This window comes from Lissotriton helveticus, chromosome 10 (assembly GCF_964261635.1).
Source record: "Lissotriton helveticus chromosome 10, aLisHel1.1, whole genome shotgun sequence".
NCBI classification, from domain to species: domain Eukaryota; kingdom Metazoa; phylum Chordata; class Amphibia; order Caudata; family Salamandridae; genus Lissotriton; species Lissotriton helveticus.
Genome location: NC_136071.1, coordinates 45,861,084 through 45,885,403, shown reverse-complemented (window position 1 = coordinate 45,885,403; position 24,320 = coordinate 45,861,084). Strand labels below are relative to the sequence as shown.

The 24,320-nt window shown below is 46.5% G+C and overlaps 1 protein-coding gene across 1 annotated transcript in view; it reads right to left on the bottom strand.

Moving 5' to 3' along the window:
- Window positions 1-10,497: 10,497 nt before the first annotated feature.
- LOC144785872 (cyclin-dependent kinase 20) overlaps window positions 10,498-24,320 on the bottom strand; it is a 130,466-nt gene continuing 116,643 nt past the window's right edge. Inside the window, exons 7-9 of the mRNA XM_078664727.1 lie at window positions 21,727-21,850; window positions 19,050-19,205; window positions 10,498-14,128 (exon numbers count right to left, since the gene is read on the bottom strand). Of these exons, the coding sequence (XP_078520853.1) occupies window positions 13,943-14,128; window positions 19,050-19,205; window positions 21,727-21,850 (466 nt within the window). The 3' untranslated portion in view covers window positions 10,498-13,942. The remainder of the gene's footprint in view (window positions 14,129-19,049; window positions 19,206-21,726; window positions 21,851-24,320) is intronic.

Genomic DNA, 24,320 nt, shown 5'->3' with positions numbered 1-24,320 from the left:
AGTATTCTTGTTAGCCTTTTGCACGTTGAGTCAGAAACCAGCGCTCTTATCGAGTGAACCAAATGCCAGGCCTCCTTTCAAGGTAGCTGTGCATTCTTTTTTGTATTCAAATCATTTTTTATTAAGAACACAAATAGAAAGGAAAATACATAATACTAAAGGAAGATAAGGAAAGAAAAGAAATAAAAATAACAATGGATCCAAATCAATCAATACACACATGTTAATCAATACATACATGCTGATGTGCTCAAATGCCTACCAAGTGCAGCCAAAGTCCACATGAAGATCACAGGATGTGAAAGCAACAGTGAACGTATATATACAACATGGGGAACCGCATAAGTAAACAGTATGGCATCCTACAAAAGCTTAGCCAATGTTACAGCCTACTCAAAAATAGGAATAGCGGCATATAGGAATTACAAATATTACCACAACAGGCGGAATTCACGGGGGGGGTCAAATGAGAATGATGAGGCGTCTAGGGATTTCCAGAGTTTCCAGTGAGTCTTACGCCATGGAGAGGTGTGAAGTGCTGGATTAACCCGCTCCTCGTAGCTGTCCATTCTAACTATAAAGAGCAGGGTGGCTCAGAGCTTCCAAAATTGAAATGGGATACAGGTCCTATCTCACAAGACCAACCTAAAGTCATGGGTCATTTCTCTTTCACCTGTATTGAGATCAAGGGTCGGACATGGCAATAAGGCCAGGACCTTTGGAAACTCTCCAACAACTTTGTTGGCCTCGAAACTCACACTGGAAATTCAATGAAATCACGATATTTCAGTTCAGCTGGTTGGTGGAGTGACCCTTGGTGAAAGTGTACGCTTAATAACAAACAGAGGGACACTGAGCTGGGTGCTGAAGAGCCACAAGAATGACTTGAAGTTCATCACCTCGGTGGGAAGGGGTTCAAACAGTAGAACTCAAACTTCTGTTGAGTATTGATCTTTCTCTGGGTTAGGGTCGGACGGGAGTGCCTGAAGCCGGGGCAGCATGCTACGAGGCGATGGGAGACATCCCTGGTGCAGATCTGAAGGTTACTGTCCTCAGATATCTTCTGAAGCTGGGTACCTTTTGGTATTTTCTTGATTGCCTTCAAGTCTGAAGCCCTATAGACCATTTTTTGATCATACTCCGAAAAGTAGAGCACTTCATACAAAGATAGCGCATGATGCTCGTGGACAATGAACACAAAGTAATGTTTTTTTATTAATGTCAACAAAACTTCCAGGTCCCAACAGATGTTGCCAGCTTATCTATCCAGTTCACACAAGTGAAAGCAAGCCTTGACACTGCCAATAGATCTTATCTTCCATTCGCATTACACGACCTTTGGGCTATGCAGTGCTTTTTGCTGCTGTTATTCCACATGGACAGGACAGCCTATGTGATGAAGGAAATGGGTAGTAGGGGTAACTAGTGTGACATATGAATTGGGAGAAAGGACTGGGTGGCTTTTTGTATGGGCTGTGGGCAGTACACCAACTTTCCGGATTAGCCTTGAAAAGGGCAAAACTGTTCAGAATACTAGCTTGCGGGGGTAGAAAGGCCTATGGCACAATCATTGGCCTGGCTTTCTTTAAAACGTTCCAGTGCTGAGTCAGCCTTTTTGTCAAATAGGCAAGATCCATCCAACAGCAAGCCCATTAGAGAGGCTTGAAGGTCCCCAGAGAAGCCCATGGATAGCATCCAAGCGTACTGCCGAATCACCAGGCTAGCGCCAACCATTCTGCGCAAGCAGTTCATAGTGTCTGAAGCCAGAGCAAATTATGGACTTTGCGGTGTCTTCACCATTCTGAATTGTTTGAGATAAATTGTCCTGAATTTCCTTGGGGACTGCCAGTAAGATCTTGCAAACCATGCCCCTAAATCATGGCGATACCTTCCCAGGAAGCAAATAGCTTTGGCCTAGAAAAATTCATGGATACTCAACGACGAAATGAACAAGTTACTTACCTTCGGTAACGCTTTTTCTGCTGGATACAGTATCTGCCTGTGGATTCCTCACCTTGTGAATATCCCCCTGCGTCAGCAACGTTCAGAAATTTCTTTTGTAGCACGCCGGCGTGGACGACGTCATAGGAGCACGTCATCACGCGCGTCTCCGACTGACGTCACTGACTCCTTATTAGGCCTACGTCGGCGTGATGACATCAGTTTCGCCCTTTTTTCCGTGCCTTCGAGGCACCCGGACGGACCAATGACAGTAGATATATACATATACAGTGTACATAATACATAATATCCAAAATTACACACAGTGTGAAGACAATGCATGAAAAACACAATATATATACAATATATATATATATATATATATATATATATATATATATATGTATACATATAAATACATTTAAAGATTGTCATAAACTCAGGTATAGAAGAGTGGACAACGGGGAGGCGGGTGGGCATGTGAGGAATCCACAGGCAGATACTGTATCCACCAGAAAAAGCATTACCGAAGGTAAGTAACTTGTTCTTCTGATGGATACATCTGCCAGTGGATTCCTCACCTTGTGAATAGCAGTCCCCACTCCCGGAGGAGGGTGTCCACTCTCCTATACCAGAAAATCCTGGAGGACAGAACGCGCAAAGTGGCCGTCTCTCCTCACTTCGGAATCTAAGCATTAATGCTTCGCGAAAGTGTGGAGGGAAGCCCAATTCGCAGCTCTACAAATGTCCTCTACAGGTACACCCCTAGACAAAGCAGATGTAGAAGACTTTGCTCTTGTAGAGTGCGCTCTTATACACTCTGGAGGCTCCTTACCCGCCAGGGAGTAGCAGATCTTGATGCATAGTATAATCCATCTTGATAGTGCGCGCTGGTGCACAGCTCTTCCTTTTCTGTAGCCAGCAAACCCAACAAAGAGCTGGTCATCCACTCGATAGTGTCTTGTCCTATCATGATAAAAGCTCACCGCCCTCTTAGGGTCCAGACGATGAAGTCTCTCCTCCTCCTTGGAAGGGTGAGGGGGAGGGGGAGGATAGAAGGTAGGTAGGGTAATGGACTGTCCTAGATAGAAGGGAGTTACCACCTTAGGCAGAAAAGCAGCCCTGGTCCTAAGAACCATTCGTTCAGCATGAATGGTCAAGAATGGGGGCTTTGTACTAAGAGCCTGAAGCTCACTTACCCTCCTTGCCGAGGTAATTGCAACCAGGAAGGCCGTCTTAAAAGATAAAAGTCTCATGGGACACTTGTGCAAAAGTTCGAAAGGAGAACCCATCAGAAATGTAAGCACAAGATTCAAATCCCATTGAGGCACAATAAAGGGAGTAGGAGGAAATGTATTTGTAAGACCCTTCAGAAACCTTAGAACTACAGGAGATTTAAATAAAGATGGCTGATCCGGCAGGCAGAGAAAAGCCGACAAGGCGAAAGATAACCTTTTACTGTAGCTACAGCAAACCCTTGCTGAGCCAGGCAAAGAGCAAATTGAAGTATGTCAGATAAATAAGCCCTCAAGGGGTCAATGGACTTCTCCCCACACCAAGTAACAAATTTAGACCATCTGTATGAATTGATTGACTTGGTGGAGTCACGCCTGGCCAATAGAATGATATCCACCACATCATGTGGGAGAGAAAAGGAATTCAGGTTTCCCCGTTCAATCTCCAGGCATGAAGGTGTAAGGTCTGGAGGTGGGGGTGTAGAACCTGCCCCTCCATCTGAGAGAGGAGATCTGCCCTGAGAGGGAGACGGAGCGGCGGGCACGAGGCGAGGTAGAGAAGATCTGTGTACCACGCCCTTCTTGGCCAATCCAGGGCGATCAAAATAACTTGAGCCCGGTCTTGGTGAATCTTCCTCAGAACCGGTGGAATCAAGGGTATGGGAGGAAACGCGTAAAGGAGTTGTGAGTCCCAACTCAACTGAAACGCATCCCCCAAGGCTCCCTGCATCGGAAACTGGAGACTGCAGAATGACGGGCAGTGAGCATTCTCGTGAGTGGCAAACAGGTCCACCCAAGGAGTTCCCCACGTCCGAAAGACGTGACGAACTACCTCTGGATGAAGCCTCCACTCGTGATCGGCTGAGAACTACCGACTGAGACTGTCTGCACGCACGTTCAGAACTCCGGCCAGATGATTTGCCATCAGACAAATCTGATGATCCTGAACCCAGGACCAGAGACGCAGAGCCTCTCTGCAGAGACACTGCGACCCTACTCCTCCCTGCTTGTTGACATACCACATCACGGTGGTGTTGCCCGTCAGCACCTGAACCGACCAACCGCGAAGGGAAGGGAGGAAGGCCTGGAGCACCAGACGTATCGGCCGCAACTCCAGAAAGTTGATGTGAAGCAACCTTTCCTCTGGAGACCAAAGACCCTTGATCTCCAGATCCCCCAGATGAGCACCCCACCCTAGAGTGGATGCATCCGTTATTACCGTGGCCACCGATGGAGGTAGTTGGAAGGGCTTTCCTTGAGACAGATTGCCCTCCACGCTCCACCAAGACAGATCCGCTGCAGTTTCTCTGAAGATCCTGATCGACTCCCTGAGATCTCCGTTGTGTTGATACCACTGCCTGCGGAGGCACCACTGGAGTGCCCTCATGTGCCAGCAGGCATGGTTGACCAGCAGAATGCAGGAAGCCATCAGACCGAGCAGACGAAGGACCTTCAAGACTGGAACGACCGCTCCATTGTGAAATAAAGGAATCATTTCCTGTATGTCGCGAATCCGTTGTGGAGGAGGGAATTCCCAACACACAGTTGTATCCAGTACCGCACCAATGAACAGGTTGCGCTGGGAGGGCACCAGGTGTGATTTGGGTACATTTATCGAAAAACCCAACCTGTACAACAACTGAGTTGTGACTTGCAGATGATGGAGCACTTTCTCTGGAGATTCCGCCTTGATTAGACAATCGTCCAGATAAGGGAATACCGGAATCCCTGACCTTCTTAGATGTGCCGCCACAAACTGGTAATGCTGCGATCCCATCGTAAAACGGAGATACTTCCTGTGCGACTTCAGGATTGGGATGTGAAAATATGCATCCTGCAAGTCGATCGACACCATCCAGTCTTCTTCCAGCAGCGCTTGAAGAACCTGCACAAGGGTGAGCATCTTGAACTTCTCCTGCTTCAGGAAAAGGTTCAAGATCCTGAGATCCAGGATTGGAAATACCGGGAGTAGCATCCCTGACCCCTTTCTTGCTCTGGAATCACTTCTATCACACCCTTTCTCAACAATGCCAGGACTTCCTCCTGCAGAAGTAGAAGGTGGTCCTCCGAGCAAAAACCTTGGCAAGGAGGGTAATTCGGAGGGAATTCCCGAAAGGGAAGTGCATACCCATTCTCCACAAGATTGAGAACCCAATGGTCCGACGTGACAGATTCCCAATCCCGTAGAAAATAGGTAAGCCGACCCCCTACAGGACCCGCATGATCCGGAATGGCGGATCTAGGGCTGCTTTGCTGTAGTAGGAGGGGGGTGGGTAGAGGAAGAGGAAGAGGAGGAGGAGGAGGAGGAGGAGACCTGACGTCCTCAAGCACGACCTCTTTGTTTTCCCCTGTAAGATTTATACAAAGGATTTTGTTTCTGCCGCTGTTGCTGTGATTGCTTGTAGGGACGAAAAGAAGATCTTCCAAAGCCCCTATATCTTTTGCCCGCAGATCCTCTAGTTTGCAAACCTAAAGATCTGGCTGTAGCCCTGCTGTCCTTGAACCTCTCCAATGCAGCATCAGCCTTCTTACCAAAAAGGCCTGAGCCATCAAAGGGCAAATCCATTAAAGCAGCCTGAACATCCGTAGAGAACTCGGAAGTCTTCAGTCAGGCAGCTCTTCTGGTGGCAATCGAAGACCCCATGACTCTAGCCACCGAATCCGCTGTGTCCATACCACTCTGTATGACCTGCCGAGCAGCAGCCTGCGTGTCAGAAACCACTTCATTAAAATTCTTTCTGTCTTCCTCAGGAAGCTTAGGAGACAGCTGTTTAACAGTATCCATCAAAGCATGGATATATCGACCCAGCAAACAAGTGGCATTTGTAGATTTTAGGGCCATACTGCCTGACGAAAACACTTTTTTTGCATTTTGGTCCTGCTTCTTGGTGTCCTTATCACCAGGTACCTGGGGAAAAGCACCTGCAGATCTTTTAGAACCGGCAGCTTGTACAACCAAACTCTCTGGTAAGGGATGAGTAGACAAAAATTCAGGGTTGCCAGGAGCCACTCTATAACGCCTTGCAACGGCCTTAGAAACTGCAGGAGCCGTAAGGGGTCTATTCCATACCTCCAAGATGGGATCCGTTAGAGCCTCAGTAAAAGGAAGTATAGGCTCAACCACAGATGAAGGAGAATGGAGGACTTCAGTCAGAATGTTCGACTTCTACTCAATAGATGGCGAAGTCAAATTCAACAGTTCTGCAGCCTTTTTAATTACCACACGGGAGGGAGCCACATCTTTAGAAGGAGCATCAGACACCGTGGCCAACTCCCAATCAGGAGACAGTTCTAGACCACTTGCATCCCGTAGATCGTCAAAATAATCCTCCTGATCTTGAAGCTCACCTTCTTCAATTTCAGCTTCCCCAGAACTCTTCTCCTCCAAAAGACGCTGCGCTTTACGCCTTGACCACTCCATTCGAACCGACGTCATCGGATCTGATATCGACTCCGAAGGAGCCGGAGCCGGCGTCGAATACGGAGCTGGCGTTGAATGTGGAGCCAGCGTCGAACATGGAGCTGGAGCCGGCGTCGAACCTCGAGTTGGATCTCGAGGTCGTTCCAGAGCCGGTGAAGCCGTAAACGGAGTCGATGACTTTGGCGGCGTCGAGAGATGCCAAGGTGGAGCTGGAGCTGGCAAAAACGGCAAGAACGGCGCCGGAGCATAGGCTTGGGGAACCCCCAAATTGTATGCCAACGGACCCATGGGACCAGCCGGTGCTCCAGAGGGGTACATGGTTCTCGTATAAACACCATACATGGCGTTTAAAAAATGCGAAGGGTCCTGTCTTGGACCAGGAAAAGGAGGGTATGAACCCACCGGCTGCTCCTGAGGAGGCTGCACCGGAATCGACTTCTCTTGTTCCTCGGGTTGGTGAACCGGAGTTGTCGAACCCTGAGCAACAGGAACTTCCTCTTCTTCTTCCTCATGTCCCGAAGACTGAGACGGATACGGAGACGGATTCGACACCAGAGCCGGTGAATGCTCCCGTGACTCCAAAGGCGAGGCCTCACCTACAGGATTCTGAACTGGAGAGGGAGATACCATGTACTTACGATGCCTTCTAGAAGACGACTTCGTTTTCTAATCCGACTCCTTACCGGAATGGTGCCTTGAACTATGCTTCTTTCTCTTATGCTTTTTCTTAGATGATCTGGAAGCATGTCCCGAAGTCGACTTCGAAGCCGACCTCGACCTCGACTTCGACCTCGACTTTGACTTCGGGCGTCTCGACCTCGAACTCTTCCTGGCATCTTTACCTTTCAATTTGGCAACAAGAAGTTTTGCCTCACGTTCCCGAAGAGCCTTTGGGTTCATCTTCAAACAGGATCGACAACCCTGGACGTCGTTATCCGAACCCAGACACCATAGACAGTCACCATGCGGATCTGTAACGGACATCATCTTTCCGCATGAATCACACGGCTTAAACCCAGTCTTCTTCGACGACATCACGACAGAAGACAGCAACGCCGATGAGATACAGAAAAACTCACAATAGTAACAAAGTTACTATCAACTCAACAGAAGATCCCCCGAAACCGTTAGCGGAAAAAAGGGAACTGATGTCATCACGCCAACGTAGGCCTAATAAGGAGTCAGTGACGTCAGTCGGAGTCGCGCGCGATGCCGTGCTCCGTCGTCCATGCCGGCCTGCTACAAAATAATTTTCCTAAAGTTGCTGACGCAGGGGGATATTCACAAGATGAAGAATCCACTGGCAAATGTATCCATCAGAAACACTGTCCATGAACATGAGTCATATGGATTACTAACTTCTTACACTAGATTGATTAGTATTTGTTCTACCAATAATTAATGCAGATAAGTGGGACTTTCAGACTGTAAATGAACTCTTGTGAGTGCAATCTCAGGCGTTGAATAGGTCAGTATCTTTTTCACAGGTATGCCACATCACTGTTCGCCTTTTGGTTCTGAAAAAAAGGTACCTTTGTTTTGGTGGCTGTGAACAGTGAGTGGATAGCATGACCTGTTGAGTTTCTTTGGTTTCCAGCATCCTCTGGGTTACAGAGAGACCCCCTGCCGAAATAGCGCACTGAGGGTGTTTAGGAAGCCTCAAACTAGACAATATATTTATGCTTAGGAGAATGTAATAGCAAGAGGTGTTCCCTAATTTACCATCTTCATGAGATTTTGTTAGGAGATCATCGAAGTTGGGTGCCGCTCTGCTTCCATAACAAGTGCACTCAAAACAGTGCTATCAAAACCTGTTATGGGCTACACAGAACGCTCCTGTTAACCACCACTATTCCTCCCAAAGTCACCCCAAGATATTCTCTGAGTTGTTGCCGAAGAGGCTTGAGGGAGATGTTGCTGTGCCACAGCAGCTTGATTAATCTAGGGCTGAAGTAAAGTGCTCAGTTCACGAAGATGATAGGGACAATAGTATGGCCAAAGCTACTCTGGATGCTGAAAAAGCATTTGATATATTAAGCTGTGATTACTTCACGTGAAGCAACATAGTTCACATGAAATGATGGAGAATTCTATATTAAGCTCGAGTGCAACAAATCAAAAGGCTACATGTCCTACTCAAGAATGCAAATCAAAAATTCTGAAAAAGCTTACATAGTTTTATGATGGTGTAATTTTATCCACTGAATGGAAACGGGAACTGGCTTTAGTGTTGAAAGCACAGAAATGCACCTCATATTCTAAAATGCAGCTCTCCATCAAAATTAAATTTTAACTGTGAGGAGAATGGCAAAAGACGAAAATGAAGGTGGATGTTGAGTTATTAGGACAGAATGTTTAAACATACAGTCTCTGGAAGGAAAGAGAAATTCCCTGCACTGATTTTCGATTCTGGGGAATGAATACTGGAGAATGAACACTGGAGAGGGACTAATTGCTTGGTTATGTACAACTAGCTAGACACTCAAAGAAAATGAGAGGACAGCTGGGAACTCACAGAGAGAGACAATTGTCAAAGACCAAAAAACTAATTCTAAATCATTCCGCAGACAAAAAAGCCAGAATTAATTTCTCGAAGAATGTTTGTGTGGGCAGCCTGGGGTGATGCCTCAGGTATACAGACCGATGCATTTGCAGCCATAGTGTGTTTCTGTTTAGGTAGCTCAGATAAAGCAAAGGGGTTTTACACATAAACATTCTTCTAATATAAAGATAAATGACATTAGGACTAATAAGCAGGTGGGTAGCACAAAAATACCCCCATAGATCCATTATTTGACCTATCCCTCAAGTGATGTATTGCTTAGTAGAGCAATGTTTAGTTACACTGAATGCAATTTTACAGTGGACATGAGAAGCGCTGTCTTGTTAGCAACTGGATGTCAACATCATGCTGAACGTGGTTTTTAATTGTACACATGTAAAATAGTGGCACCACTGGTGGATACAAAGCTACATTAAATCAAATAAGGTACGCTCTCAGTTTGCTGGATGAGTTGATGGATGTTGCATTCATTAGTGAGACTTACTGAGGTTAATTAACATTCAAGAAAGTGACTGTGATGTATGGCTCTCATAGAGAGCCTCTATCGTTTATTTCCGGATCTATCTGCTATGATACAGCAACAGTTGATAACAAAACTCCTTATTCACTGTTGCTCCATCATAAAGGCCTTCCAGGCCAGGCTGACAGGGCTCTCTGATTGTTTGCTTTGATTGAAGGCAGAAAGCAAAGCTGCTAGGGGGTGGGGGTAGGCGGGGTCAGGGAGGGCGCTGGAGGTTGGTCAAGGATGGCAGGTAAGGCATTTGAAAGCAGGGCCAGATTATTTTGGGGCCCATACATAACAAAACATTGTAGATGGATAGAAAGTGAGCTATGGGATTTATTCACCTCTGGGTGACATCACAACCAACTTTAGCTTTGCTCTCTTTTCTATATAATGTCACGCAGAACCCCTTGGTGAAAAACATCTCCATAATTCACAGTTGCCCATCTGTAATTCTGTGTGCTCTCTACCAGCCCCACAGCCATCCATTATTGCCAACGCGTTTTTAACCACTTAACCGCGGCGGCAATTCCGCCGCACCGCAGCGGTTTAGCGGAGTGGGCGGGGCCACGTCGGCCAACGGACGTCCGCAGCACTACGAAGGTAGTGCGCACGACAGCCTTTGGCTCACAGAAGCACGCAAGGAGTTAAAAATGTTATCAGATGCAGTTACATCACAGTGCTGAGACTCAAAGCTCTTGTCCTACTGCAGCGAAGTCATAAGGACCAGTCCTCGAGCGGCCTTCTTCAGTCCGTGTGTGTTTCTTCATCGGAGTTCTGAGTGTTATCGTACACAACCCGAATTGTCTATTTGATGACAAACTGAAACCCTCGCTGAACAACATCCCCTTTATTCAGTCATCCACTTATAACTCTATATGCTTAAAATGTCACATTTAAAAGCCTGTTCTCAACAATGGACGGATTTGGTAACCATATGCAGCATCACATTTTAGATGGAAAATCATGGGAAACTGGTATACTTTTCAATCCGAGATTCTGAGCGAAATCATAGATAACGTTAGCTTCCCTCTCATCTATTTGATGTCACTTGGAAACCCAGTGTGAAAAAACACCCGTTATTCACCGTTACGCATGAATCTATATAATGCCATGTAATAAACTGCACTCCATTCTGATTAAAATCAAAATGTCAATGTAGATTGCTGAAGGGGGGATAGATTTGTACTGTACGGAATGGCGACCCAGAAAATAAAAGAATCTCCTGCGTGGGTTAAGACTGGAACTGAAATGAACTGTGGGATCTGTGGGAAATATTTACAGGTGACTATCATTCCCATACAGAGAAACCAAGCACGTGTACAGCCACAGCAAATACACCAATATAACAAGTACTGAACATTTAATGGAAAAGGATGCATTCTTTATTACATCATTAACTGCTGCGTAGACGAGATGTGAAAGACTTATGCTGCTTGGATCTAGTCAGGTGGTTCTGTGCAAATAGTCCTCCAAGGATAGGTTCAGGGGTCGGTCCCATTCCTGACCTAACATCTGTGCACTGTACGAGTCAAGGCCCAGACACTCAAGCTCAGGCACCTCAATCCTGAGCAGCAGTGGGTCCTGCTATCATAGTACTGAGTGCGCAGCTCTACCAATGTGCCTCCATCAGGAACTTCTCCTAGACAACGCTAAGACACACACAGGTCCAATGACGCACCTCAATCCTGAGCAGCAGTGGGTCCTGATATCCCAGTACTGAGTGTTCAGCTCTGCCACTGTACCCCCATTAGGAACTGCTGCTAGACAATGCTGAGACACACACACAGATCTGCTTATACACCTCAGTCCTGAGCAGCAGCAGGTCCTGCGGGCCCAGTACTGAGTGCTCAGCTCTGCCAATGCACCTCCATTAGGAACTGCTGCTAGACAATGCTGAGACACACACACAGATCTGCTTATACACCTCAGTGCTGAGCAGCAGCAGGTCCTGCGGGCCCAGTACCGGGTGTGCAGCTCTGCCAATGTACCTCCATTAGGAACTGCTCCTAGACAATGCTGAGAAACACAGATCTGCTGATGCACCTCAGTCCTAAGCAGCAGTGGGTCCTGCTATCCCAGTACTGAGTGCTCAGCTCTGCCAATGCACCTCCATTAGGAACTGCTGCTGGACAATGCTGACACACACACACACAGATCTGCTGATGCACCTCAGTCCTGAGCAGCAGGGGTCCTGCTGGCCCAATTCTGAGTGCTTAGCTCTGCCAATGCACCTCCATTAGGAACTGCTCCTAGACAATGCTGAGAAACACACACAGATCCAATGATGCGCCTCAATCCTGAGCAGCAGTGGGTCCTGCTGGCCCAGTACAGAGTGTGCAGCTCTGCCAATGTACCTCCATTAGGAACTGCTCCTAGACAATGCTGAGACACACACCCAGATCTGCTTATACACCTCAATCCTGAGCAGCAGTGGGTCCTGCTGGCCCATTACTGAGTGCTCAGCTCTGCCAATGTACCTCCATTAAGAACTGCTCCTAGACAATGCTGAGAAACACACACAGATCCAATGATGCGCCTCAATCCTGAGCAGCAGTGGGTCCTGCTGGCCCAGTACAGAGTGTGCAGCTCTGCTAATGTACCTCCATTAAGAACTGCTCCTAGACAATGCTGAGACACACACCCAGATCTGCTTATACACCTCAATTCTGAGCAGCAGTGGGTCCTGCTGGCCCAGTACTGAGTGCTCAGCTCTGCCAATGTACCTCCATTAAGAACTGCTCCTAGACAATGCTGAGACACACACACAGATCTGCTGATGCAGCTCAATCCTGAGCAGCAGTGGGTCCTGCTATCCCTGTACTGAGTGCTCAGCTCTGCCAATGTACCTCCATTAAGAACTGCTCCTAGACAATGCTGAGACACACACACAGATCTGCTGATGCACCTCAGTCCTGAGCAGCAGTGGGTCCTGCTGGCCCAGTACTGAGTGCTCAGCTCTGCCAATGCACCTCCATTAGGAACTGCTGCTAGACAACGCTGAGGCACACACACAGATCCAATGATGAGCCTCAATCCTGAGCAGCAGTGGGTCCTGCTGGCCCAGTACTGAGTGCTCAGCTCTGCCAATGTACCTCCATTAGGAACTGCTCCTAGAAAATGCTGAGACACACACACAGATCTGCTTATACACCTCAGTCCTGAGCAGCAGCAGGTCCTGCAGGCCCAGTACTGAGTGCTCAGCTCTGCCAATGCACCACCATTAGGAACTGCTCCTAGACAATGCTGGGAAACACACAGATCCAATGATGAGCCTCAATCCTGAGCAGCAGTGGGTCCTGCTGGCCCAGTACTGAGTGCTCAGCTCTGCCAATGTACCTCCATTAAGAACTGCTCCTAGACAATGCTGAGACACACACCCAGATCTGCTTATACACCTCAATCCTGAGCAGCAATTGGTCCTGCTGGCCCAGTACTGAGTGCTCAGCTCTGCCAATGTACCTCCAGTAAAAATTGCTCCTAGACAATGCTGAGACACACACAGATCAGCTTATACACCTCAGTCCTGAGCAGCAGCAGGTCCTGCGGGCCCAGTACTGAGTGCTCAGCTCTGCCAATGGCCCTTCATTAGGAACTGCTCCTAGACAATGCTGAGACACACACACAGATCTGCTGATGCACCTCAGTCCTGAGCAGCAGTGGGTCCTGCTGGCCCAGTACTGAGTGCTCAGCTCTGCCAATGTACCTCCATCAGGAACTGCTGCTAGACAACGCTGAGACACACACACAGATCCGTTGATGCACCTGTGTCCTGAGCAGGAGTGGGTCCTGCTGGCCCAGTACTGAATACGCAGGTCTGCCAATGTACCTCCATTAGGTACTGCTGCTACACAACGCTGAGACACAAGGATCCATCGATGCACCTCAACCCTAACCTACGACATCCACTGAAAAATAGTAATGAGAAGTAAAAAAAACTTGCTTCCAATCAGCAGGCAAATTAGTTTCAAGTTTGGGAAAAGGAAGCACGCCAGAGGGTTGGAATGTATGTACTTAAATCTGAGCTGGACCTTCCCCTGTCTTCCCAATACTGGCACCAGCAGATGTGACAGGCCCCGTCTATGGAGCACGTAACTGCTAAACAGTCGGGAAAGGGAGTGTACATCTGTAGGGATGTCCATACTACCTTACAAGCAAAGTGACCTGATAGCAGACGTATCAGCAGCATCTTTCTGCCTAACCCTCAAAGTTCTTGGATCCCAGCTCCATCTGCTACCCAAGCCTCAGACCAGTAAAGCAGGGGTTCAGAGGAGAACAATTCAGCCCGTAACGAACGGCGCTATGAGTTCCGGGTCCACAACAGACTCTCCAATGGGATGGTCGATGTGGAACTCGCGCTGGTGCTGCAGGCGCTGACGGGTCTTCTTGCTGCTGCGCTGTGGAATCGGCAGCTCGGAGTGGTGAGCTGGCAGCGGCTCTGTAAAGAAGTAAGGACACAGCAGGGCCTGTGGGAGGAAGAAGAGAGAAGGCATTTAATACTCTGTCTGTAGAGTACAAGTGGGTGATCAGAGCATCCCATGACTCACAGCGTGAAAGGTCACTAAGCATGTTCTGCAACCAGAAGGTTGAAGTAGATAAGAATGTGCAGAGGCTGTAGGAAGTGACACAAGCATGGAGCATGCCAAGGCTGACATAAGCAGTAAAGAAGTGAGACCCTAACAGATAAAGCAGCAGCAGACATGAAGCGCACTCAGGCTGAAGGAGAGCAGAGGCCACTTAAGTGGAAAGTACAACCACAACTCCCACGGAAGTTAAAAATTAACAATCAATTGATTGGTTCTGTTTATATCAACACAGTTTTATTCAATTGTATAACAAAAAGAGAAATTGTTAGGACTTCATACTATGGACAATTAAAGATACACTGGTGCTCCCAAAACGACGCAACCTCGCAGTCAAAGTGAAGTAAGTGTAATGTGGTGAGCTGGTGCTATACAGTTTATATACATGAATAGGGACTGATTAAAGATGCAGTGTTAGTAAATACACACTCTGACATAGTGAAATGCTCCAAAATCAAATAAAAACAGTACACTATTGTTGTTTCATCAATGTTTCGACCTTATGCAGTCAATTCGGCAGGGTCATCATCAGGACGTAGAATGGGAAACACCCATTGACTGGTATGGCAAAGAAAATATTCAGTCTATGCATCAACAAATAGTTCCCCCATGTGGGTCGGATCAAGTGTGGTAGCTATCATTCATATCTAGTGGGTGAGATACCAGCTGATATTTATATTTGGGATGTACTGTACATCTGGTCCGAGTTGTGAGGGACTGTTACCTCACAGATCTAAGAAGAAACAAGGAAATCAATGTTGCTAGGAATCGATGCTGGGCAGTCAGATAGAAATGACCTATGGGTCTGGGGAAATAAATCCTGCATAAATAGTGTACTGTTGTCCACATGACAGGTTACTAAAAACCTAAACGGACTTGTTTGTTGAGATCAGGGCATAAAGCATCTAGCCCTGACCAACTTTTTTGAGCAATCGCTCGAGCCAGGGATTTATTCCTCTCAGCCACCCGGTTTATTTCTTTACTACTCTTAATTGTTCACAAACAACTAGACCATTTGAATTTTTGTAACCTGCTCTGTGGGCTACAGTACACCATTGATCCAGGGTGTATTTCTCCAGACCCGTAGGACCTTTCCATGCAACTGCCCAGCAGCGATTCCTATTAACATTGATTTACTCATTGCTCCTTAGATCTTAGAGGTAAAAACAGTCCCTTACAACACAGGCCAGATGTACAGTACAACCCGAATATACATGTCACCTGGTATCTCCCACACTAGATTTGGACGGTGGCTATGCAACTTGATCCGACCTACATGGCAGAACTCTTTGTTGATGCATAGACTGAATATTTCCTTTGACATATCATTAAATGTGTGGTTCCCATTCTGTGTCCTGATGAGGACCCTGCATATTTAACTGCATAGTGTCGAAACATTGACGACACAATAGTGCACTGTTTTTATTTGATTTTGGAGCATTTTACTCTGTCAGTGTGTATTCACCAACACATCATCCTTAGTCACTCACTATTCATGTATATAAACTGTATAGCGCTAGTGCACCACATACTCACCTATTTCACTTTGACTGCACTGTTGCGTCTTTTTGTTATACAATTGAAATAAACAGAACTAATGAGTTGATGGTTAATTGTTACCTTCTGTGGAAGTTGTGGTAACACTTTACCCCTTAAGGGACCATTGTTTCCTTTATCACTTTACTACCCGGGTCCCAGGGTTACTGGGTTGCCCCTTGTTCTTTTACATAAAAGGGAGCAGAGGCAGTTATGGAGGGCCAGAAGTTGCACAATAAACACAAGCAGGCCTAGAACATGACATCCCAAACTAACAAAGGACAGAAGCCCAGGGGCCATCCCTCCTTTACAGTCCGCCGACGTCTTTTTCTGTTGGCCCAGTTTGAGCAAGAAAGTTCTTTATAGTTTGCTTCTTAAAACCGTATACAATAAATATGCAACAGATATACAATAAATATAGCTGTACAAAAAAAACAAGGAAGGCTAAAATTGCATGCCTAAAATGAACTAGGGAAAATTAAAATACTTAAAATAGTTGATAATATGATGTCTCTTAAGGCAGCACCATCCCTTTGGTAGATAGAACCTTCCCGGTTTGACAGTGTGTGTGTTCTTGTCTCTTAGATTTTATTGGCCAGGATTGCAAATGTTACTACAAGACTGGCAGTTGTTGGTGCGGTGCCCTTGAAGCAGAAGAGAGCTGCTTTCAAACATGTTCTGCCTTCCACCCGGGAGATGAATTTCAGTTGCTTCCTTCGTGCGTCCCGCAGACCTAAGCAGAGGGTGAATATATATCCAATAGACTCCTTCGCTAAATTGCAGATACTGCACACGTTGCCTCACGATTTCAGAAGCTGTCAAAAGGCCTAAAAAGAAGGTAAAAAAAAAAAGAGTCTAAAGCACAGAAAAAGAGCTTCCTAACCCAGGTATTCGCATTGTAATTCAGATATGATTGTCTTGGTAGAGGGTGTGATTCGACAGTGCAGCTGTAACGTTTGTACTTCCCTCCACTCTGCTGGCAGCAAAGGAACGCCAGTTTCAGAGGCTACAAACATTGATTTATAAACAGTCAACATCTTTCACGTTAACATCTTTCAAGTGACGTTTGGGTGGCAGCGTTCACTTGTGAAGGCGCCGGTGCTGGGCTGGGGGCTTCAGTCCATACCTGGCACCTCATCGGATGGTACAGGTTCTCATCCACCGACCCTGTGTGTCAATGTCCATTCTGCTGGAGACTGTTGGCATTTCATAGTCATACATGTTTAATACGCGTACTTTGTGCTGGCGATTGTTGGCATTCAGACATGGCAGTGGTTTATGTATTGCCAATGGTCGTGAGGGTACCTTGAATGAATAAACAAACATCTGTCACAGTAAACAGACTGAAATCCATCCTCTCAGACATCCTTCTGAAATGACACAACGACGAGAGCTCAAACCCGGCAGAAATATACTGAAGAATTGCAGGATGAAAGCCTCTGGACTTAATGTTGAAACGCGCAGACAGCACCCTCTGCTGGCAAATATTAACCACGCGCCGTTTCAGCAATATCAACACAAATCGCGCCCTCAAAGGGCGTTACACCAGGGCCTGACCATGAAAGCACAGCCCCGGGGAGCCGCAAGTGCTATATCTGGGCGGAAGATGCCTTCTAGGCACTACTGGAATTCAGCAACCTCAGATTAATTCTGAAACCCAAGATGTATTAAGAGTCGGAGCATGGCAGGCGCACCCTGCCGACTTCAGCAGACATGAGGGTCTTTACGATTACTGGGGTGAGACGGTGCTAATGAGAGGGCAGGCTTAAGAAGCCAAACCCCAGACATCTCACCGACAACAAAACATGCAAGGAGTTAGCGATCCACACCTACACTCACACAACACACAGGAGTCAGTAACGACTGGCCCCAGAACAAGCGAAGAGTTAACAGTCCACACCTTCACCCACACAACACACAAGGAGATACAAGCCTATGGTGACCAAAACACACAACAAGTTAGCAAGCCCAGAACACAAAACCAGAATCTATGGCATTCAACCCTAAGCACAGCCTCCTACAAACCTTTCTCAATTACAAAGTATCAGTAAGGCTTTTCTAATAAGCCTCTCACAAATGTTTCTGTCTCTCTGCAGACCTGTTCCATGGTGGAACTCAATGTGGTGCTGGTGTGTGTCATGTCCAGGCACTTCAGATGAATGTGACTCTATCTCAGAATCTTTATTTGGAAGGAAGCGTTTCCTTGTGGCTGGTTCGTCAGACAGGAAGATAGGGGAGATTCACGCGACCTCCACTGAATCGCTTCACTAGTTTCACGCATCCATGGTTCAAGCAGAAGGTGATGTCCGAGTTACACCTCAGTCAGACTGTTTCCTTGCCAGTGTCCTCAAGTTGCCAAAGTTTAGGACAAAGCGAGAGTTGCCCATGCTGGACGTTAAGAGGGCATTCACCTACTACGTTGACACTACAAAGACACCCTGATTTACCTTTCAGCTGTCTGTGAAGTTGACTCAACACTCAACAGAGCAGAGCCAAGCAGTGGGAAAGGTTCGAAGTGTCAGATAGTCCATTGAGTGATTCAGGTTGCCTACCAAAAGACTGACAGAAAACTGGTGACAACAATGACAGCCCACTTGTTGAGATGGAGGGCTACAATGTGGTGTCTATGGCCAGTACGCAACGGATCAAACTATAACCAGTCGGTTATCATGGTCATTTTGTGAACTTTACTGCTTGGGGACAGACACGCAGGTCAACGATGCCTTGGGGCAAGTTGTGGAGAAAACCTGTTTCGATAATGGGGCATCTCTTCACCTGCTCTCGTATACTCACTGCTTGATAATCGATACAAAAAGTAGATGGGGTTCTGTAAAAAATCAACTGCTAGAGAAGGATAAGTTTCTTACCTGTAAGGTTTTTCTTGAGAATTTGTATCTTTGAAAGAATTACACATGTTGCTCCTGGCTTCCAGGGACAGTTGTTTCACTGTTTGCTGAAGGAGGCCTGTTACACAGAATTTGAAGTTGACAGTCACCAGAGCCATAAACTTGCAGTCAGGGAGCTTTTAATGCAGAATCCAGACATTACCAGTTTTAGGTTTATTTTGCCGGAAGATTTCCAGCTTGACTTGTGATGAATATTGAAATAGAATGTAACTCTATAAAAGAGCCAATGCTGGAAAGGTTTGTGACCCCAGTTTAATCTTCACACCAAGTCTCAGAATGACTACAGTGACCAGTGACTTCTTTCTGCATCTTGATCTGCACTCCTTATTGTTTGCCCGCATGGCCTAGGCCACTCTACTCACCTCAGCAGCACTGATCCGTTGCTTCGAAGGATACACCAAGAACCGTTTCAGCAGCTCCAGGGCCTGAGGAGAGGCATCTGGCACAATCTGCTCAAGGGGGATGGGAGGATTTTCTTTAAATGAGATTTTGTTGTAATCTGGCAGGTCAGTGATTTCCTGAAGAGCAACAAAGGAGAAAGAATAATTAGGCCGAACAATAAACTACAGACATAGAACAATTTTGAGGAAACGGGGTCAGAATTCCTCTGAATGACAAAAGTAAGTGGGTCAGAAGCACCAGCAGCACTAAAAAGCTGTGATTTCTTGGATGTGGTGTTCAAGTACTTTATGACACCTAAGTGTGATTTTTTAATGTAAGCCAAGTACTGGACCTAACTAGCAGGCAATCTTTAGTAGACTCTACCACAGTCTTGTGGTAACATCTTCAGACATCTGATGCCATCATCATTGGACAATGTAATGGCTTCACGACGTAGCCTCACCTCTAGACAATCTCATGGCCTCGCCACTCGCATATGAAAGGGTCTTTTCAATGATTGATCTACCAGTCTCATTACTGGTCAGTCGTATGGCATCACCGTTATAAACTCGTTCATCCAATGGTCTCAAAGCTGGACAGTTTAACGCTCCTTTAGTGAGCAATCCCAGGTCCTTCTCATTGGGCAATTGTATGGCATGTTTACTGACCTAGCCCACAGCCTTGTCTTCAGACAACCTCTTAGCCTCTTCATAGGACTAAGGAGTCATTGTTAGACCATTGGGCTGTCACATGACCTCATCATAAAATACACTACCTTCTTCACCACTCACAGCTTTGTTGGGTCATGTGGCTAAGGTCTTATAAACAAATAGGAAATGTGTAGCCTTTGCCCTGGCGAAGCAGAAGGTTGTGATGTGTTGCTCCAGGGACTCCCATCCACTTTAAAAAAATTGGGAGCACAACTTAATAGACTTTAAAAATATGTCTGATGACTACTCCACTTAGGTGCATCCAATGACTTTCTTGCACAGTACTCCCCCCTCCCCATTGTTTTATATTTTGGAAATGTCCTCAGTTCTCTCAATGAGAATCCACAAACCAAGGGTACTTTTAGAATCTCCAACATGTGCGAAAAAGAATAACTTTTGAGGAAAAACGTTATGAAGGCGTAAGCGCAAAGTGCTGGGTTTGGAAACGCTTTGTGGTGTAGAAGCTAAGGAGCGAAGCATGTTTCAACCCTTTGTTTATGGATGGCAGGTCATAGCTAGGTGTCCATGATCATACTTCAAGTCTATGGTATGAAATGGCCGCCGCCTCATCTACCAATGTAATGTTCTCTGCTACTTACTCTAGTGGGATCAACGCTGGCTCCTGCATTATCCCTAATGCTTCCATTTGGTGTAACCTTCTTATCTGTTTTAATACTCCCCCATTCTCCTGTCACAGACACCCAGGCTCTTGTTCTGCCACCCACAACGGTTACTGACTGGGCCAGTATCCTGTTTGTTTCATTTCTTGACTTCCAACATTTTCTGCTGTTGTGCTTCTAGTTCCTTATCCTCAGACCACTCCTTCGCCTACTCATGCTAGCCTCTCTGTGGACTTATTAGGATTTACAGTGCACACATGCATTAAAGGAGTCTTGCAGTAGTTCACTTGTAGTTTTTTAAATATAAATTCCATATGCTAAACGTTATTTGCATACGTTAGCTAACTTACTAAATATTTGATTTTTTACTTAAAATGAATGGAATTGTGATCTGAGTACATGCTAGGTTCTGGACTCATTCTTTGAGATACTGAATGTAATCTAACTCAATATTATGCCTGTGTACCACACTAGCAGGACCATTTCATTAGACAATGTATTGATCTCATTTTAGACAACCCTACGCCATCAAGAACAGTTTAAAAAAAATCACATTTTTTATAACTTTGTTATTCTACAATCACATGAACCCATCATCAGAAAGTCCCAAAGAAGACGTCACCATACCTGTATCTATCATAACACAATCGCATGACCAAACCATTAGGCCATTTAATCATTTCATCCTTTGAAGTTCAACCTTAGACAACTACAATTGAAAAAATTAAGATTATGAAAAGACTAGAAAAAAATACGTCTGGGCAGATGAAAAGTGCGACAACTCCCAGAAAGGCTGGGACAATACTGGAAATGATGGAGGGGAAGCATTCCTACCAATTTATTTGCCTGTCCCTGTAATCACTATAAAAGAAGGACACAACTGCGTTACCATACTATGCCTTTGCACCCTGAGGGCCGGTGAACGAGTGGGAGGCTGCATTCACCATATGGTTAAATAGTGGCCGTGTATAGCCTGACATACGTGTCAGGGCTTTTCTGACTATGCATGACACAGACACACAGACACAGACACAGACACACAGACACACAGACACAGACACACAGACACACACACAGACACACACACACACTAACTCTTTAATGTTTCAGCAATTGCACCTTAAGCTTATGGCATAGAAATCTAACTGAGGCTGTGCGAGATCACCATATTCTTTTAGTGGCAGGTTGGCAAAAGTTGTTTATATCCTTATTGTACATACTAACTGTTACCAGTTTCAGTCCACCTCACCTGTCTTGGCTCATGACACAGGTGCCCTAGAATATAAACACGCTGAATATACCCCAACCATGGTGTCCTTCTCACGTACCGGCCAGATCTTCTCGTTGGGCGTCCCAAGGACCTGAAGCACACAGCACAGCTGCTCAATGTCATTCTCCCCGGGGAAAAGGGGTGAATTATTAAGGAGCTCTCCGAAGATGCAGCCCACTGCCCTGCAGATGAAAAACAGATGATCAGTTACTGTTTATTTCTTTCTTGTTTGCAAATATATATTACTTTTTGAAAGACCCAGTTAAAAATAAATCATGCGCTAGAAAAGGGGCAATGTCCTTGTATGCGAGTCTTACACATCTTTAACCTTTGGTTTCCTTTAGAAGTATAAAAATAGTAGGCCTTAATGGAACCGTCCTTCAGGTAGAGTGTGTATAGATTGTAAGTGACATTACAAGGGGATTTACCCTAAACTTTGCTGTTTGCAACAAGAAGGTAAGTGAGGAGTGGAGTTAGAATTAACATGCTTGTAGTGTTGTATGTAAGTGTGAGTATGGAGTGCCTTCTTGAGGGTTTACTACAAGGTGAGAGAGTCTTCACATGCTGCTAAAGTGGGAAGCCCATTCTATCTTCTGTTTAATTTTCTAGAGCGCAGGTTCACCCTAAAGGAACACTGAAACTGTAAGGAAAAATACAAATGGCAGAGTAATAAGACAAATAATTCACAAAATAGATATGCCTTGAGGACCTTCCTAAAACTTAAGTATGACTGAATTGATGGCCCTATGAGGCGAAGAGATCTTCTGCCTGGCCAGTACGCGTAACCCATGGGGAGAGTGAAAGAAGTGAGACTCGGAGAGCAAACTGCTGCTCAGTTTGTGCTGTTTGAATCACTCTCTGAATCTTGTGTAGTTTATTAGAATCCTTTCAAGTCGGTCAAAGCTGAGGATGGTGCAGTGTTCAATTCGAACAGGACTTGTGGAGAGACCTCCAGGGCTTGAGATCACTGGAAGGAATGGAAGGATCCAGAATTTGATGTCTCGTAGCTGGCATTGCACTGACTTGGGTTGCACTATCACTAAAAACACACAGTGCCTTTACTTTCCCTAAATACGCTGCTTCGCCTTAAGAGGACAGCTGTATATGATGCTGCCACCGATTCGTGGGTCCATTCTTTCTGTCTTGTTTGAATCATCTTGAGGACTTTTTCACATCTGTGCACTGAGCCCCAACTTAAGTTGGTCTTAAACATTGGGGCCTGACATCATGCAATGCTTACTTGTGTCAGGTGTGGGCTTGGGGCCGGACATCATATCGTGCTATGCTTGCTTGTGCCAGGTGTGGGCTTGGGGCATGACACCATGTTATGCTTGCTTGTGTCAGGTGTAGGCTTGGGGCCTGACATCATGCTAGGCTTGCTTGTGTCCGGTGTGGGCTTGGGTCCGGACATCATGTCATACTCTGCTTGCTTGTGTCAGGTGTAGGCTTGGGGCCTGACAGCATGCTATGCTTGCTTGTGTCAGGTGTGGGCTTGGGGCCTGACATCATGCTAGGATTCCTTGTGTCAGGTGTGGGCTTGGGGCCGGACATCTTGTCATGCTATGCTTTCTTGTTTCAAGTGTGAGTTTTGGGCCTGACAGCATGCTATGCTTGCTTGTGCCAGGTGTGGGCTTGGGGCCTGACATCATGCTATGCTTGCTTGTGTCAGGTGTGGGCTTGGGGCCGGACATCATGTCAAGCTATGCTTGCTTGTGTAAGGTGTGGGCTTGGGGCCTGACATCATGCTATGCTTGCTTGTGTCAGGTGTAGGCTTGGGGCCTGACATCATGCTAGGCTTCCTTGTGTCAGGTGTGGGCTTGGGGCCGGACATCTTGTCATGCTATGCTTTCTTGTTTCAAGTGTGGGTTTTGGGCCTGACAACATGCTATGCTTGCTTGCGCCAGGTGTGGGCTTGGGGCCTGACATCATGCTATGCTTGCTTGTGTCAGGTGTGGGTTTGGGGCCGGACATCATGTCAAGCTATGCTTGCTTGTGTCAGGTGTGGGCTTGGGGCATGACAGCATGTTATGCTTGCTTGTGTCAGGTGTAGGCTTGGGGCCTGACATCATGCTAGGCTTGCTTGTGTCCGGTGTGGGCTTGGGTCCGGACATCATGTCATACTCTGCTTGCTTGTGTCAGGTGTAGGCTTGGGGCCTGACAGCATGCTATGCTTGCTTGTGTCAGGTGTGGGCTTGGGGCCTGACATCATGCTAGGATTCCTTGTGTCAGGTGTGGGCTTGGGGCCTGACATCATGCTAGGATTCCTTGTGTCAGGTGTGGGCTTGGGGCCGGACATCTTGTCATGCTATGCTTTCTTGTTTCAAGTGTGAGTTTTGGGCCTGACAGCATGCTATGCTTGCTTGTGCCAGGTGTGGGCTTGGGGCCTGACATCATGCTATGCTTGCTTGTGTCAGGTGTGGGCTTGGGGCCGGACATCATGTCAAGCTATGCTTGCTTGTGTAAGGTGTGGGCTTGGGGCCTGACATCATGCTATGCTTGCTTGTGTCAGGTGTAGGCTTGGGGCCTGACATCATGCTAGGCTTGCTTGAGCCATGTGTGGGTTTGGGGCCTGACATCATACTAGGCTTCCTTGTACCAGATGTGGTATTTGGGCCGGATATCATGCTAGGTTTGCTTGTGTCAGGTGTGGGC